The 17,492-nt window shown below is 39.6% G+C and overlaps 2 protein-coding genes across 9 annotated transcripts in view; one reads left to right on the top strand and one right to left on the bottom strand.

Moving 5' to 3' along the window:
• TRAPPC12 (trafficking protein particle complex 12) overlaps positions 1 to 16,301 on the bottom strand; it is a 47,646-nt gene extending 31,345 nt beyond the window's left edge. For 2 of the 5 annotated variants that reach the window (XM_004940513.5, XM_025149305.3), the window contains exons 1-5: positions 16,146 to 16,301; positions 14,459 to 15,675; positions 12,444 to 12,560; positions 6,653 to 6,766; positions 5,007 to 5,145 (exon numbers count right to left, since the gene is read on the bottom strand). In XM_004940513.5, coding sequence (XP_004940570.2) covers positions 5,007 to 5,145; positions 6,653 to 6,766; positions 12,444 to 12,560; positions 14,459 to 15,670 — 1,582 coding nt within the window. In that variant the 5' untranslated portion in view covers positions 15,671 to 15,675; positions 16,146 to 16,301. Of the gene's footprint in view, positions 1 to 5,006; positions 5,146 to 6,652; positions 6,767 to 12,443; positions 12,561 to 14,458; positions 15,677 to 16,145 lie in introns of all 5 variants that reach the window. The other 3 variants (XM_419934.7, XM_046939139.1, XM_025149304.3) reach the window with 2 other exon arrangements.
• Positions 16,302 to 16,345: 44 nt separating this feature from the next.
• TSSC1 (tumor suppressing subtransferable candidate 1) overlaps positions 16,346 to 17,492 on the top strand; it is a 64,362-nt gene continuing 63,215 nt past the window's right edge. For 3 of the 4 annotated variants that reach the window (XR_005858090.2, XM_046938922.1, XM_046938921.1), the window contains exon 1: positions 16,346 to 16,458. Coding sequence is in view for 3 of the 4 variants with exons in the window: in XM_046938922.1 (XP_046794878.1) it covers positions 16,417 to 16,458 (42 nt within the window). In the remaining variant the exon portion in view is untranslated. The remainder of the gene's footprint in view (positions 16,459 to 17,492) is intronic. The other variant, NM_001031088.3, reaches the window with a different exon arrangement.

Here is a 17,492-nt window from a genome sequence, read left to right as displayed (position 1 = left end):
AAGGCTGGAAACAGATAAAGGAACTAACTATAAATGCATCATTAAATAGCTAAATTAAATAATAAACAGACATAAATCATTCATATATTTTGGTTGAAATATATTAGTATGAATCCAGAATCCACTGATATTTGGTAAGACTGCATACCATTTTGTGGTGTAACAAGTGTAGAAGGAAGTGATTCAGCATTTTAATTTTGAATCATGGTATATAAATGAAGTAAGCACTTAAGAAACAATTTAAGAAATGAGACTACAGATAGAAACAATGCACACATTAAATGTAATACATATACTATTTTGCATCATTTCTTTATATTCAAAATATCATTAATATGGGATGTAATAAATTATATATATTTTTTTCCGTGTCTTCTGTGCTTGAAGTAAGGAAAGCTTATAATTGAGCTTCTTATAGCAGAGAAGATAGATAGTTCCTTATTCATTCATCACAGAGGAGCATACCTCGAAGAATTTAAATTCCAAGTAAGAGTAGGAGGTGTGGAAGATGTTCTCATATCAGTTCAACTTAACACGGTGAACAGGGTTGGTTTAATTTTCCTCTGAAGCTCTCCCAGGACTCTTTTCTTTTCCTTCTGGCAGTGCTGCCAGCCTCTCTTATTGTCCTGACATTTTAGATGGCATTTGCAGTCATACTGTACACAGATTCCACTACTGTTTTCTTTATCATGATTCTAATATCAAATATTTTTTAAAAAATATTCCTTTCCTGAATTCTACAGACTCTTCCTATTGTTATCTCTGTCACCTATAGGTGCACAACATTCTGGGAGGGCAGGGGTGGAATCCCCTGTGATCCTGGTATTAGTCAGCATAATTAGTTAATTCACTCCCCAGTCTTTCCTGCTTGATCCAGAGATTAAACCAGTCTTATTTTCTACTGAAATCTTAAATTGCTTTGTTATGGATTTAAATTTTCCAAATTCCATTTTCTCTGTTTCCTATATTTAGCTTTTTTTTGCTTGAATGAGAGTGCATAGTTTACAGCAGTTAAAAGGCAGCCATCGCTCATCAACATCTATTAGAAAGGATCAACCCTAATGTTAACAGGGCAAGAATCTTTCATTTTCAAGTTTTCCTAGGTAGGAATTCCAAGCAGAAAAAAAAGGACACTGCAGTTTGGCCCATATGGTTACCCAATTCTGTGCCTGACTACAAGAATTACTGATGATAGTATTTTGTATCAGATTAAAATATAAAAAATACCTGTTTGGAGTCAGCACAGTAGCCATTTTCTCAACAGTAAGCATCTGGGGGGAGGGGCGAGGGAGGGAAGTCACTGTGGTAGTGGTTTTTTGTGCAGCAAGCTTCAATTCAGTTTTGTAGCGTACATGTATCCTTATTTCCAGAAATAAGGAGAAGGAAAAAAATTCTGATTTCACTTATTTTAAAATGTGACCTTTTATTCATCTTTTGCTTCTGTGCTCCTTATGATACTTTATAAACTCTCTCATATGCTCTACCAGCTAATCTAACATGCCCATTCCACAGATAATGCTGTGTGTCTCTGAAAGAGCCAAGGATTAAGAGGAAACATTAAAACAGCATTTCATTTTTTATGAGATACTTTGGACTTGTTTCTGGTTAATAGACCAGTAAGTTACAGAAAAGTTAATGCTACCAAAATGAGTGTTCTAAAAGCTACAACAGTTGAGAATAACTTAAGAACTAAAAAAAAATAAATGTGTACAAGTAAAGACATGGCTTTTATTCCTCTTACCAGAACTCTGTGTGTATAAGCTGGCTTTTTTTTGTCTTTTTTTTTTTTGTCTTTTTCCTCCTTTCCCATTTCCTTTCTGGCTGTGATGATACAGTATCATATTTACTCCACTAACATGCAATCAGTCTTCTGTTTTCTGGTGGAAAATGCCTAAACTAGTAATGTATTCAACATTTAGCTGTATGGCCTCTAGAAACTGCCTTCATAATGTCTACCTTCCTGTGTTAGTGATCCTAGTACAAATTTTTTTTAGTACACGACCATAGGGATACACCAGTGTGTTCTGCAACAGGCTGACATCCCAGAGTTATCAGCCCAGAGATGCATTCCAGAGTCCTAAGGGAATTTGCTGACAGTGTCACCAAGCCACTCTCAATGATCCTTATAAGTCATAGCAGTCAAGTGAATTCTCTGGTCACTGGAAAAAAGGCAATATCACATCCATTTTTAAGAAGAGTAGAAAGGATGACCCAACGAACTACCGAACTTTTAGCCTCATCTCAGTGCCAGATAAGATCATGGAGCAGATCCCCCTGGAAGCTACAACAAGGACATGAAAGAGAGAGAGGTGATACAGGATAATAAGCATGGTTTCACCAAGGGCAGGTTCTGCTTGACCAACTGTGTCACTTTTTATGATGGCATAACTGTGTCAATGGGCAAGGGAAAAGCCATTTATGTCATCTATCTGGACTTCAGTAAGGCCTCTGACGTGGTCCCCCTAACATCGTTCTCTCCAAATTGGAAAGATATAGATTTGATGGGTGGACTGCTTGATGGTGAGAAACTGGTTGCACGATCCAGAGAGCAGTGATCAATGGCTCAGTGTCTGGATGGAAACAGGTGACAAGTGGTGTCCCTTAGAGGTCCAGATGTGGAGTCTTCAGAACAGGAAGAGACACGGACCTGTTAGAGTATGGCCAGAGAAAGCCCACAAAAATGATCCAAGGGATGGACTACCTCCCCTACAGGGACAGGCTGAGAGAGCTGGGTCTGTTCAACCTGGAGTAAAGAAGCCTCCAGGGTGACTTGATAGTGGCCTTCCAATATCTAGAGGAAGGCTATTAAAAAAGAAGGGGACAGACTCTTCAGCAGGGTCTATTGTGATAGGTCAAGGAGAAATGGTTTCAAACTAAAGGAGGGGAGATTTAGATTGGACATAAGGAAGTTTTTTATGATAAGGCTGGTGAGGCACTGAAAGAGGTTGCCCAGAGAGGTGGTGGAAGCCCCATTCCTGACATTCAAGGCCAGGCTGGATGGAGCTCTAATCAACATAATCTAGCTGTAGATGTCCCTGTTCACTGCAAGACAGTTGGGCTAGATGACCCTTAAAGGTTTCTTCCATCTCAAACAATTCTATGACTCTGTGACAAATACAGTAGTGAAAGATATAGTTTTTATACTTATTTCTTCCCTTGGAATATAGTGTGATTAGACATCACTTGACTATTGGTTCAGCATATTTCATAAGTCTGCACTACCTTTCTGACCTTATTGTTGTCCACAGTAGTTTGATGTTTCACACGTCAAAAATGAAGAAATTAATACCAAAAATAGTTGATTCTGTGAGACTTTAAGTGTCCTTATTTACTCAGGTATGGGTCTTAATTTATTCTTATTTTTAACACTGAGAAAGATACAAACTTTTCTGCTTTCTTAGGATGAAAAAAGACAGTACTTGTAGAGCGTGAAAATATTGAATAGTTGGGAAGAAAATTAAAGTATAGAGGAAAGGATCAAGAATTCACTCCAAGGCAACATGTGGAATAGAAGGAACAGCGCATCAGAGATCCAAGGAGCCTCTCAGTCTACTTGCAGAAGAAAGCACAAGACTGCTGTTGCTATTCAAACAGCCAGGGAAACCAGGAAATTTTTGCCTGCAATTGTTTGAAAGATGCTGACTATTTGGTCAGATGGACTCCTTCTAGGAAGTCCACACTGGGCTTGCTGGGCTACAGTTGATACTTTGCATCACAGAACTGATAAAAGAATCTTCTGTGAAAGATCCTGAGCATTCTTGACTGTCCTTGAGCAACCTGAAAATCCATTTATCATTTTAGGTCAACCCATTGAGACAACCAGCACTTTATGTAAAATGAACTGGATTTTTTTTTAGATGGTGGCCCTGTCTATTACAAATACATTCTTTACAAGTATTTTATTGGTTGTTCAGCTATGAAAGACAAAGAACAGTAAGACAACTCAACAGTGTTCTTGCATCAGAAAGAACATAACAGGTATAGTAAAACAATTTCAAAATATTATGGAAAATACTCTTAGAAACATTGAAATTTCAAACCCAGACTTCTACAGTTCTGGAATATCTATGTTAACCGAGGAGAGCAATGGGAAGTAATGCATTTGTAATTCAAGACAAAATACTTAAACTACTGAGGCTGCTGGTGCACTTTTTCCCATTCATCAACAGGCTACATAATAGATTCTTATTCTTATAATTAGTTTAAACTATTTTACAAATTTTACATTTAAGTTTTCGTTTTATCCCCCCAAAAAATCATACTCAAATTCTCCAAGTATTTTTTAGCCTTAAAATCAGGAAATAAGACCTGGATTATCAATGTACACCGCCATGTGAGTGACCACTGTCCACCTGTAACTTTGGAATCCATGGGCCAATGATACCTAAGGCTCAAGAAATACTGGTAATCTACAGTTTTGTGGCTGGTTAAAAAAAATTTAAAAAAGCATCAAACAGCTGTCAGACAGAAGAGAAAGATTCTGCCTTCTTTCCCTTTTTCACTATGTGGAAAGCCATAAATCAGTTCAAATCTTTATGAAATATCATACAGAAAATGCATAGAGGAGGAAAAACTTTAGATTCTGTATGTATAAACTCTCATCTTTAACAGTTGTTTCTGGCTAGAATTAACTATTAAAATTCAAAAAGATTAATAAGTTTGAACTACAACACTACTACATTCGCTTGTTGAAAATATTCCTCTCTCAAATCAATGTTGTAACAGCAGCACAAAACACAATGACCACCCATACTGTGATGGAGTAACTTCTTTTTACTTCTTACCAGCAACTCTGTAACACAAATAATGATTTAACTTAGTGGTCAAGCACTCTCCCTGGGGAGCAAAAAAAAACCCAACCAAAACAAAAAAAAGAATCTACAGTTAAACAGTGTTTTACACTTTGAAAACAAACAAACAAACAAACAAAAAACCAGAATCATAATAATAAAAGCAGGGCAAAAATTAATGGTTAAAATAGATACTTCATAAATTGAGCATCTTACCTTTTCGTCCAGGGTATACATGAGGGTAATATTCATAATAAAGATCAGGCTGGTCTAAATTTCCAAATGGTTCGAATTCCATTTCTGCATTTTGGAAGAGATTCAGTTTTACGAGCAGTGCTAGTCTCACAAACCACAGCTACAAATGATTATACATAAAAAGTAAAAGATAAAGTTTGTTATTAGCTTTAATGGCAAGCCACATCCAAATAAAACTTCAACTTCCTAAGTTTTTCTGATAAAGTTAAGAGTTTCTGTGTTACCTGCAGGTAAGAATAGGGATTTACATGTTTTGTCATACAATAGTTTTCCTCAGAACATTAAAACAAAACTCAGAGGACCGACATTTTATTTACCTATAAAGGTACTGAAATATTGAAGATGATTTTTAATAAATAGTCTGTTTCAAAATTAAAACACCTCACTTGAATTGATTTAGCATATAACATATATCATTCCAACTTCTATTTTTCCGAATTTGTGTAAATTTTAAAATCTATTATGATTTTGGTAAAACTCCATGAACTTGATAGTTACTAGGGTCAGGCTCTGACCTGTCAACTGGTTGCATTCTGCACGTGTTTCAGGCAGCAAAAGTTTCCTGCAGCCCAGGAGAGACCCACAGAAGAGTAGGCTGTCCCCCTGCAGCCTATAGGCACTGCGAGGAGCAGATCTCCATGTGCAGCCATGGAGGTGCCCACGGGGCAGCAGTGGAAGTGGCCTGAAGGAGTCCACAGCCCATGGACATCCCCGCAGGAGCAGCATGGGCCGGAGCTGCAGCCTGAGGAGAGCAGCCTGTGGTGGGGGAGGACAGGAGGGCTGGGGGAGCTGCTGCCTGTTGGGCCACTGCCGGGGTTGTTCCTGTAGGATGGGCACTGTGGTATGGAGCCATGTTCAGGCAGTGCTGGGAGACAAGCAGCCTGTGGGAAGCCCATATGGGATCAGCTGGGGAAGGACAGCATCCTGTAGGAGGGACTTCATGTAGAGCTGAGGCAGTGTGATCACGGAGGAGAGGCAAAGGTGAAGTGTTATGGACTGATTGGAGCCCTGATTCCCCATTCCCCTGAGCTACTGAGGGAAGAGGTAGAAGAGGGTGGATGGAAGGAAGGTGTTTAGGTGTTTTTTGCTTTTAATACTCACTGCTTTTGTCCGTTATCAACAGATAATAAATTACATTAATCCCCCTATGCTGAGTATGTTTTGCCCATGGGAGCAATGAGTGAGTTTCTCTCTGTCCTCATCTCAACTCATGAGCCCTTTTCCATTGTATTTCCTTCCACTGTTCCTTTGAGGAAGGGAAGAAAGAGAGTGGGGTGTGGTGGAGGTGAGCTTCTCATTAAGGTGAAACCACCACAACAGCACCCAGGAGCTTAGCACAGAGAATTCTGAGAGCAAAACACATTCTTTTTATAAGTGTCATTACCTTTCAAAATAACAGTCAAATGATTTTTACTTTTGAAAAATATTTTGTTCAAAATGGAGACCAACTTTACATAAGCAAGCAGAAATAAGTGGCTTGCTAAAATTCCTTAATAAACCTGGTCTGTAGGTAGAAATTAGGAAAAGAGGTTTGATCACATTAAAAAAAAATATTCCACTGTGAAAATTCCTGAAAAAACGTGACAAGGGGATATCCTTGAGCTTACCTGCAAAGAATCTGTTGTATGGTTTGTAGGTAGTCCACTTTTTTTATAGCCTTGACCATGAGCAGTTAACAGACGTCCACACAAATCAACTGCTGCCCTCCAGTTTTTACTGCTCTGGGAAGAAGAAAAGAGTAAGTAGCAAAAACGTATACGCAAAACCCCCTAAAATGCACTGCTGCTTATTTTGTCTGAAGAAGCTACATCTATCCATCAGGAAAAATGACACGGTCAGGAGAGCTGGTGGTAAGAAGCAAAATGTCACTTGTCAGAGCTCCAGGTGAAATTAGGGAAAAAGTGAAGCAAAGCAGGAGAGAAAGCAGTATTATCAGATCACTAAACCAGAAGAACACACTCTTAAGCACATTTTTTCTTTCATTAAACAAAATCCTGCCCAGCTACACAAGTCTCACTGCACTGTCACACTGTCATCCTACTACGGCTTCTGCCTAATATATGCAAATGTAGCTGTGTAAATATCTAATACAATGAAAAATGTTTAAAAAAGACTAAGGCTTCATGGGTTTGGAGAACGTGCCAACAGAGCAATCAGCTGGATGGAAAAACACCTAGTAAAAGGGTATGATGAGTTTCATACTCTGGCCTGTTTTACAGCCACATTTATTTAAAGAGCAATTAAGCTATCACAGTACATTGACCACCTCATCTGTTCCCTGCACTGACATATCCTAGACAAAAAATGGAGTTCCACTGGAAATGCACAAGTTGGTTGACAACATGATCATGAAGCAGCACAGCAGCTTCTGAGATGTCTACACTCTTACAGAAAAGCAAGAATCAATGCACATCTGTAACAGTCTTAAACAAAAATGTTCATCACCTACTCCTCTTCTGCAGAGACAAATCAGTTTCTTACTGTCCTCAGAGCAGAAGTAGACTTAGACTCTCAAACTGCTCAGTTTTTCTTCCCAAATGACAGTTAGGATCTAGAAACGATAGTGGAACACTGATGAGAAATTAAGACACTACAGTTTTAAAAATCCTATTCCAGACATGAACAAAAACCAGTTTTTTCTTTATAGTAGGAGACAGCCATGAAAAGTCAGATGACCACTGTAAAAGAAGTCTTTGCTACAAAATGAAACATAGCATTCCTTATGATTTCAAGATTAGGGCTGTCTGCTGGTCACGGGGTGTAGCTCTCCCATGGGAGCTTAACTAGAATGCTACAATAGTTCAAATATGAGAATAATACTTAGGCATTATATTTTTTAGAATGAGAAATGAAAAAAACCCAACAACAACAACAACAAAAATTCCAACTGAGTAAAATGACCCAATCCAAGTCAAAAAAGGAAAATAATTCTTATCATTTCTCTCTTCAGTTAAGTGTCCTAAGAACTTTAATTACCAGAATTTTCACTGTATGTGAAAGACCGTGTTTTCATTCTGTTGTGAATATATTCATATATTCATATTAAAAATACCCCAAACCTGCCAAATAGCTGACTACCACCCTCTTACAGGTAACTGGTCCCTAGAAGACTTCTCCTTCAGGCCAGTTTTGCTTGATGTTTTGAACTCCAGCTGAACAAAGAGAGCATATGACTTCAGAAGTACTCTAATTTATTCTTCGTATACAGTACTGCACGTTGTTTTCCTGAATGAAAGCAGTGAAGCTGAGGTGATGCAACAACAAGGACTAATACCCATGTGGAATTCTACTGTCAAGCAAAGGAAGTCATGTAAAACAGAGAGAACAAATGGTAAAACTATGAAAGAAGATACAAACTGGTTATTTGCAGAATATTCAATGTTCAATGACAAGCGAACTCACCTGACACAGAAAGAGAATTTATGACATTATTCAGGCTATCAGGAAAACAACTGTGAGTCAGAGGTAAGCTACTGAAATTTTATCTAATAAATACGTATTTTTAGTGGTAGAAATTCAACCTCCCTCCTTAATCCTCTCAAGCCCCCAGCTACTGTTTGCACTGTTTGTGGAGACTCTGATCTTTTCTTCAATCAGCTACAAAAATGTTGTAAAATACTGACTGATTTAGAAGTAAAGAAATACAAAACCCCTGTATTTTTAAGGAGAGTTCCTAACTTATTAAATATGTATGCCATACTACTGCATCCAGGTTTGTTATAATTGAAAATATATGCAAGAATACAACATTAATCACATGCAAAAGTAACTCTATATGATTTTTTTTTTTGAAAATAGACTCGAAGGGAGTCATTAACTCTACATGTAACACCATTAAAGTGATTAAAATGTCCTCCTCCACTAGCTATGACATTCTTCTCCCCTGTAAATTACATTGGTAGAGCACTTTCACATCAGTTGAGAAAATGTAGTTAGTAACCCTTTCCTGGTCTAGCAACTTGAAGAAATTATTGCATATTTAGAGCAATCACTGCACATTTATAGCAGCAAAATGCACAAGCTTTATTTTAGGTTTGTTTAGTGCAAACACCTTACAGCTTAAAATACCAGAAAGATCTCTAGCAAGAAACACCATGATATTTGTTCAAACAAGGGTAAAAAACTTTTTCATCTGAAATATATAAATGCTTGACCTCTACAGCCCTTTAAAGCCTCAGAGTTGCAAAACTGGTTCAAGTGCAGAACAACTGTACCATTACTCTACTAGGAGCACGTTTTCAGTTATCTGTTAAATTGTCCAAGTGCAATTGTTCAACAAACCAGCTATCTAGCAGTGGGACAAATCTCATCCAAATCAACAAGAATCTAAATTCATACCAAACAAACACTTCTGCTAGCTCAATTTTACAAATGGAGCTCAATTAGTGGTGAACAGCTTTTTGCCTCAGAAACAACACTGCCATTGTTAGTGCACCTTTGGAAACTCAGCCAACTATTTTCTAGGTAGCATTCATCTTCTGACAACTACCTGTCCTTCTAGCAACCTTTGTAGCTTGCACTATGATCCACAACCTCAGTCATCAACATTCTTTGCTTCAAACACTAATTTCATTGTATCCATAAATGTATCTTTTAACTTGTACAAGTTTTTTATTAGAACTCTTATAAGGTTAAGAAATTATTACTAATGATGGATACTGGAATCAATCTAAGGCATTCTTTTGTGATCCTGGTGAATGGAGCTGGTATCTCTATTTGCAGATGTAATACAGAAAGTATTGTCAAAATAAAGAAGGATATCACTACTCAGGGATCGCGTGATTTATAGTATAAGAATAGTGGAAGAGGTAAAACACGGTTATTAACATGTAAAAAACACGTACGTGACCATGTACAGTATACTGCTTTGAGTTCTAGGCAGTCATAGTGAGACAGTGTTAGTTTCAATAGGAAGAGATACCTAGAAGAGTTGTAGGATGGTAAAGACAAGGTATCTATTATGGGATAACTGGAAGAGATCAGAAAATTTTGCCTTTAAAAATAAGATAGAAAAAAATCTGAGAAATAAAAATGTCACTGCTGTCTCTCCACACGAAGTAACAGTACAGAGGAAGGAAACATCAAAAAAATGATTTATAAAGCAACACGAAACAGGACTCAAAATTATTACAACACTTAGTGAATGCCATCACTGGGGCATTTTAACCCAGCAAACCAACAGGACTCAGCATTTACTTTTAGTTCCAGTGGCTACTGATGCTTTCATAAAGCATCTTCCTACAGTTCTTGGGCATGTTAGATGGGACTCCATATTTACACATCTGAGTTTAGATGTTTCCAGTAACTGTATTAATTAGATCTCTTTTGACTTCGGAGTTTAGACATTAGCTCACGTATACACATTTAAATAATAGGATAGAGATTAGCTCCATACTCACACCTAAGGCTATGTTTCTCCTTTCTGTGCTGCGGACCCCTTTGAAACAGACCCAATTACATGATTGTCCATTGTAGAAAGGAATTGAATTCTATGACAGAAATGATCTCATTAATTTGTACGTTGATGTGTAATTCATATGGATACTAAACAGGTAAGGAAAAATCCTGTTTTTGTGGGAACTGCACAGCAATATTCCAAATTTCACCAGTCTGAATTCAAGCTCCAGCTTTTATCCAGACGTTAATTAGAATATTTCCTGTAAGTGGCCCTTCATATGAAAAGATAACATTCCCTGAATATATTTTGTCAGGAATTGACTCAAAGACAGTACGATTAGTAGTTGCTAAAGATGCATCTTACACTTATTCTGGCCTGGCATCCAGCTTTTTAAGTAATATAATCTATCATAGAATTTTACTGGTTCTAAGAAGGTTCAAAACATCTATTACCTTTAAGACTGCTGCTAGACAAAAATAAATTTTCTACATTGTCAGAAAACAAAAACAAAAAAAAAGAAAAAAAACAACACAGTAATATTGGCAAGGAACAAATAAACGGAATTAATTCTTGTAATAAAAACCAAAGTTCTACAAACAAAACTGAGAACTCCTTGTATTCTATACTCAGCCATCAGCTAACAATTGAAAGCCCAGAAAACTGAAGAACATCGACTTCTGGCTGAATGGCTGGTTTCAATTTCACAAAACAAAAACAAAACACCCTCAAATGAGATAAATTTTAAAAGAAATCTGCTGCAGGTAGCAAAAGATGTGACAGCAGCATATTGCTTCCTGTACTCTCTGCTTTAATTCTAAAGCCATAATAATACTCTTATGAAGCTTAAGTGCACACTCAAAGCTAAAATGATACCCATGGCAGCACTGCACTTAAGGTATAAGATGGTTTGCAGCACAAAACAATTTGCACGGACAAAGCTACTGGGCCAAATAGAGAAAGATTTGTTTCTCCCTGTATGTCAAACTGACTCTTCTGAAAGAGCAAATGTGGGAACAAAAGCCCTTTCCTTCTCTGGCACAGATGGAGACAAGATTTCATAATGACATTTTTTTTTTCTCTGAACTCTCCAGTTAAGCAGAACATGGAGAGAGACAGAAAAATCACCTCTATGATGGAGACCACAGTATGTTTTTACAGGTTTAGTTTCAAAAATGAACTCTGAACTCCTTGAATGTATTAAGAGACTACCTAGAATCTTCCCAACCTGACAAAAAGTCTCCTTTGGAGCTTTTACATGTAATGTAATGCAACTAAACTATAAAATGTTAAACGCTAAACACAAATTGTTATAACACTTACGATTCTTAAGTGCTTTTCCTCAGTAATTTTTCATTCATTTTTCCAGAAATAAAATAAGCCTGAAACGTTTTGACATTTCGACAGATTAAGTTCAGCTCAGCCATTTAATAACGATGAGTTTCACATGGAACGCAGTGGTTGAAAGAACAAGGCAAAGCTCACGAGGGCTATTTAAAGCCCTGAAACTTTCACTTACAGAAAAAGAAACTTTCATTTGGAAGCATTTTAGTGTAGTTCTCCTGTTTCGAAATAAAAAAAAAAATAAAAGCAACTGAAAGTACCACTTCAGCTTTGCTTACCATTTTCATGGTACACCTTAATCTTCTGTAAAACACTACTGCGAAAACATCAAGAATGCATATGGAAATGAACAAAAAAGCCATTAATATCTATTTTAAAACATTATGTAAACGTTAACAGCTGATAAAACTCACAGTATCTTAGAATTGCCTTATTTCTAACTTCAGCATACAAAAAAATTACTAAATCCATTAACACCGGTATTTAAATACCAGTTTCATTCCCATTAAGAAAATTACTGTACTTTGGCTAGTACTTCTGCAGGACCACAAACAGATTAATATACACTTTTTAATTTCCTTCTCACAATCATTAGCTATCAGTAAAGTTGAGGGAAGCATGACATTAAAATATATTAATTTATGAACATTTGTACTTACAATTAGCTGTTTCAAGCCTACAAATGACTGTTCGACAGAGTTGGCATTTAGAACTTGTCTCTTCACTGCAGCTTGCTCCCCCAGGAAGCGGAGCATTAAGTCTTTTACTGCATCTCCCTTTGTGTTCATGGCAGAAAAAAAGAAAAACACAATGAGATGCTTTTAAGCATTATTTTGGTAAAACAAAACATCAAAACGAAGGTGAGCAATGTATCTTTCTCACTTGAGAAATACTCATCTTCCAGTACTTTCTGCATGAAATGAACATAAATATATAGGTATTTGTAGTACTTTAATGAAAGTTTCTAGAGTTACTATGTGTTGTTGGTTAAATTCTTTTTCCTAATGTTTAGGTTTCAATTAGCATAAAAATACCCACGCTTACTTGTTTCCTTCAGATTATTAACCTTCAAATCACTATATCAACTACGTATATCCACATGCCCCTCAGTGTTGGCCACAAAGGGCTGGTACATGACCATATGTATACACGTGCACTGTACACCTTTCACATGACTTACAAAATGCCTTTCAGAAACATTACAAATCAAAATTTTACTAGATATTTATGATGGATGAAGTGGCACATGATCAGATGACCTTAAATATCCACAGAAAAAATAAATAAATAAAAAATATCACACAACCGATTAAACAAGTATTTCTAATTCCAAAGGAGTTAACTGCTGAAATCAGAGAAATCAGGTTATTGAAGCAGCTCAGTAATTTGAAGAAATGAGACTAGTTGAGACAGACAGATATTTGACATGATTCTGATTTCTGAAGTCAGAAAGATTAATTCTACATTTTGCACAATGGAGCAGCTAGGAGGAAGACTGTCCAAATACATGATCTACTTCCAGCTTTGCAAGGAATAAACTGAGTAATCCTGTACGTGGTACTCTTGTGCCTCAATTTTGCGTTCTAGTTTTGCTCAGCTATCTATTTCTCAACATCTTCCCAACTGCAGCCCAAGACCATTGCAGTTCTGTGTACTACTTTTGGAGATTTCAGAAGGTAATCAAGAAACTCAAACACTGCTTAATGGGCTAGGTTAGAAGGGAACTTAAAGACCACCCAGTTCCAACCCCTTGCCATGGGCAGGATTGCCACTCACCAGCTCAGGCCACACAGGGTGCCATCCAACTTGGCCTTGAGGGCCTCCAGGGATGGGACACCACAACTTCTCTGGGCAGCTCTACCAGTGCCTCACCACCCATGGAATGAAACATTTCCTTCTAATGTCTAATCTAAAATCCCCTCTCTATTAGTTTAAAACTATTCCCCTTTGTCCTATCCCTTTCTGCCCCTGTAAAAAGCTGATGTCCCTCCTGTTTACAAATCTGTGTTCATACCAAAATTTTAATACATGTTATTGGAAACTGACTTAACATTAAAAACATGGCTCCCAAAATGCTTCAGGTGGCATTTTGAGTACTTTGTGATTATAGTTTCAGTTAAATATGCAATTCAAAGCCCTACAATCATACAGAACAATGACAGCAAACCAAGGGATGTCTGGCCAGTGAAAGAGAACAGTTACATGACAGCAAACTGGATGTGATGCAATTCATGTAACCACAGAGAACCTCAAAACTGGACTGCACTGACCTGTTTGCTTATAAATAATAAAAAATAAAGTAGGAGGGAGCCCTTTTGATCCCCTTGCTGATTTTGCATCAGGTCTTACCATAGAAATGTATTACACTGACATTCTGTAATGCCTTCTTTCCACTTATGCACTTTTGTACACGTGCATTTATACTTGGATGCAGCTCTGGATTTTACGTATGTTGTCAGTACTGGTTCCCAGTATACCTAACAAATTTAACTCAGCTTTTGTTTTAGCCCTTTCAGGTAACAGTAGGCAGTGACATTAAATTTCCTATTAAGGATGAGAGTAGTACAAGAGGGCAGTTGGCAGCAAAACACTACGTTAAACACGTTATTGAAGAGCTCTTATTCAGTATTTCTAAAATAAAATGAACAACCAAAGTACAACCACAGACTCTTACCTGGATATTATCAAATTTTAATCCAGGCATGGTGAGATTCTCTTTGTCTATGAATACAGTACTGTATTGTTGTGTGGCAACTGAGATCAGCACATTTCTGGTTTCCTCACTAGGAAGCCATGCATCATTTCTTCTGTCTAGTTCACTCATATTTAAGGCTGTGGCAAATGGGTCATCACTCCCAGCAAATACAGCCTGGATTTGTGAGAACGGTTTGGGGGACTGCGTTGTTTCTAGGGATGCCTGAGGACCACTTGCTTCAAGTCTCCCATTTCCCACAGAGAAAGTAGGGTTGGACTGAGCACAGGAACTTTCTCCACCATTTGACAGAGAGGACATCTGTTCTGGAACTGAAGAGCTCGCATTGGGATTACTGACAGAAATAAAATTGGATGTAGTAAAAGAATCAAAAAAATCTGAAGCTAAAGTATTAGTGTTAACAGTATCACCAAAGAACTTGCTTAGACTAGGACTGGGCTGAACCACCTGTGGATTAGACTTCACTGGAGTCTCAATGATACTACTGAAACTGGGAGATTTCACCATCTGAGGCTCGAAGCCATCGGGCAGGAACAACTGTGGCTGAGCATTAGCATTGTTTGCTTGGCTGAAAATAGTACACACAGGGATAGGCTCAACCTCAGTAGATGGTTTGCTAGTACTGGGCGATGATATCTGGTCCTCTGGTTTGCTTTCATCAATACCATTTGGCTTTGTTTCAGCGGGAATGTTGTCTCCCAACTTTGGTTCATCTTTCTCTGTTTCCTGAATTGACTCTTCCTTTAAAGATGCCTGATCATCAGTTCCAATCTCAGAGATGTCTTTGGGTGTTTCTTCATGTTCAGTTTCACTCTCATTACTTAAAAGCTCTTCTTTACCCACTTCTGCTCGACTGTTTTGGTTATCCTTAGCTTCCATTTGCTCTACCATCTCTTGCAGGCAACCGAGTTCACCGGTGTCATCTTCACTGTTGTTTGGAGAGTCTGAAATAATGACACTCTCCATCATTTGTTCATTAAGCTTATCTATAAAGTTATTTGAATCTTCTGATACCGTTTCATTCCCTTCAGACTCAAACTCATCACCACCCAGATCAATTGTTTCCTCATGAAAGAGGATTTCTTCCCGAGTTTTCTGCTCAGTTGTATTTCCTCTGTCCTCTTCATCCACGGTGCTCCGAGCATCCTTAGCACTGCTTGTACTATTCTCCATGGCAGCTGAAGGGAGAAAGCATATGCAGGAATTAGTGTGGTCACTCCAAATAACTGCGTATCAAATGAATACTGTAATTCTTACTGTGAAAGCACAGTCATTTCACCATTTGACATTTTCCCTTCAACATCTGCCCACGGAATAAAATCACAAACAGGCTCTCTTCAGCCCGCGGCGTCCTGAGCAAGCCCCAAACGCTGGGATTCGCTGCCAGATGCCTCCAACCTAAGCACACGCAGCAAAACAGCGGCTTTCGTGCCCGCAAGGTCTAATCCGGCCCAAGGCAGGAAGGGAGCGAGCGGCTCAGTCCGGCGGAAGCGCGGCTGTCACCGCCGCTCCTGCGGAGCGCTGCTTCCGCCCCTCCCTCACAGACCGAGGCCCTCCAGATTCGGGGCCTCCGCAGGGTCCCCCCGGCGCTGCAAGGTGGGCGCGGCCACCCCGCTGCCTCCTTCGGCGCAGCGCCACGGGCACCTACCCTCCTCCTCCTCCTCCTCCTCGTCGTCTGCGTTCTCCTGCAGGCCTCTGCCCCAGGGCCGTCTCACCGTCTACCTCGGATCCCCTCCACCCGCCCACGGCTCACCTCAGCGCACTGCCCGCCGCCCCCGCTGCCGTTCGTCACTGCGCCTGCGCCGTCGGCCGAGGCGGGCGGCAGTGCGGCTGCGCCGGGTCCGCTCCGGGAAGCGGCCGACGGGCAGCGCCGAGGGCCAGAAAGGAGCGGTGGGCAGAGGCGTGTGTTGTGTGCCGGTATGGAGGACGACGCGCCGGTGATCTACGGGCTGGAGTTCCAGGTGAGTGCGGGCAGAGGAGGGTCGGTTCAGCTTGCAGCAGCTGTAGGAGCCGCTGTGCCGCTCCCTAGGCCGCCGGTGGGCTGAGAGGCCCCGCTGGGGCTGCTCCTCTGCCGCGTCCCTCTGCTGCGCTGCTCGGCGGTGTCCCCGGCGTGCCCTGGGCAGACGTGCTCCACCGGGCTGCCGGGTCTCCTGCTTCCTTGTCAGCTTCTTGTCTGCTTCTTTAGCGGTCTCTTCTTTTTTGTGCTGGGCCGATAAGATGCCAGCAGCCTCCAGTAGGTTCTTCTAGCTGTTTCTTCCCTTTCAGAGTTCATTTAATTTTTTCTCAAATGCTCTTCTGAGTGTAGAACATGGAACTTCACAAGAAGTTTGTACTTGGTTATATCCAACTGTGAAGCAACACCGTGTATGTAGCTGTCTCTTGCTGTTTCCCTCTCTCTGTGCCTGTCCACCATAGCGTTAGGGCTGTTTCCAGTGGTGGGAAGCCACACGACAAGGCAAAAACTGCAACACAGGAAGTTCCATGCCAACATGAGGATGAACTTACTGTGATGGTGACAGAGCAGTGGAGCAGGCAACCCAGAAAGGTGGTGGAGTTTCTTTCTCTGGAAATAATCAGGACCTGCCTGGATGTCTGTGTGTGTGAACTAATATAGGGAACCTGCATCAGCAGGGGGTATGGCTAGGTGGTTGGACCCTTCCAACTACTATGGTTCTGGCCTTTTGGCTATAGGGACTGAGCCTCTTCCCGGACTGCCCTACTCTACCTTATGAACCTATTTTGATTATAATAAAAGAATACAATCTCATAGTAAATGCAGTTCCTACAAGTTGTAGGGGAACACCCAGTTAGGTAACCAGGTAGATGAGAGCGATGCTGTCCCATTATTCCTTCCTACAAAAAGGTTTTATCAGCTGTTCTCTTTAGCAACAACTGCCCCACTCCTATTGCTGTTACACCACTAATAGGAGAGGCTGTTTTCTTATGCAGCTCACAGAGCAATACCTTCATTCTGCAGTGAATTCAGTGATACGAA

The sequence above is a fragment of the Gallus gallus genome, chromosome 3 (genome assembly GCF_016699485.2).
Source record: "Gallus gallus isolate bGalGal1 chromosome 3, bGalGal1.mat.broiler.GRCg7b, whole genome shotgun sequence".
NCBI lineage: Eukaryota > Metazoa > Chordata > Aves > Galliformes > Phasianidae > Gallus > Gallus gallus.
This window is presented reverse-complemented; position numbering and strand designations above follow the sequence as displayed.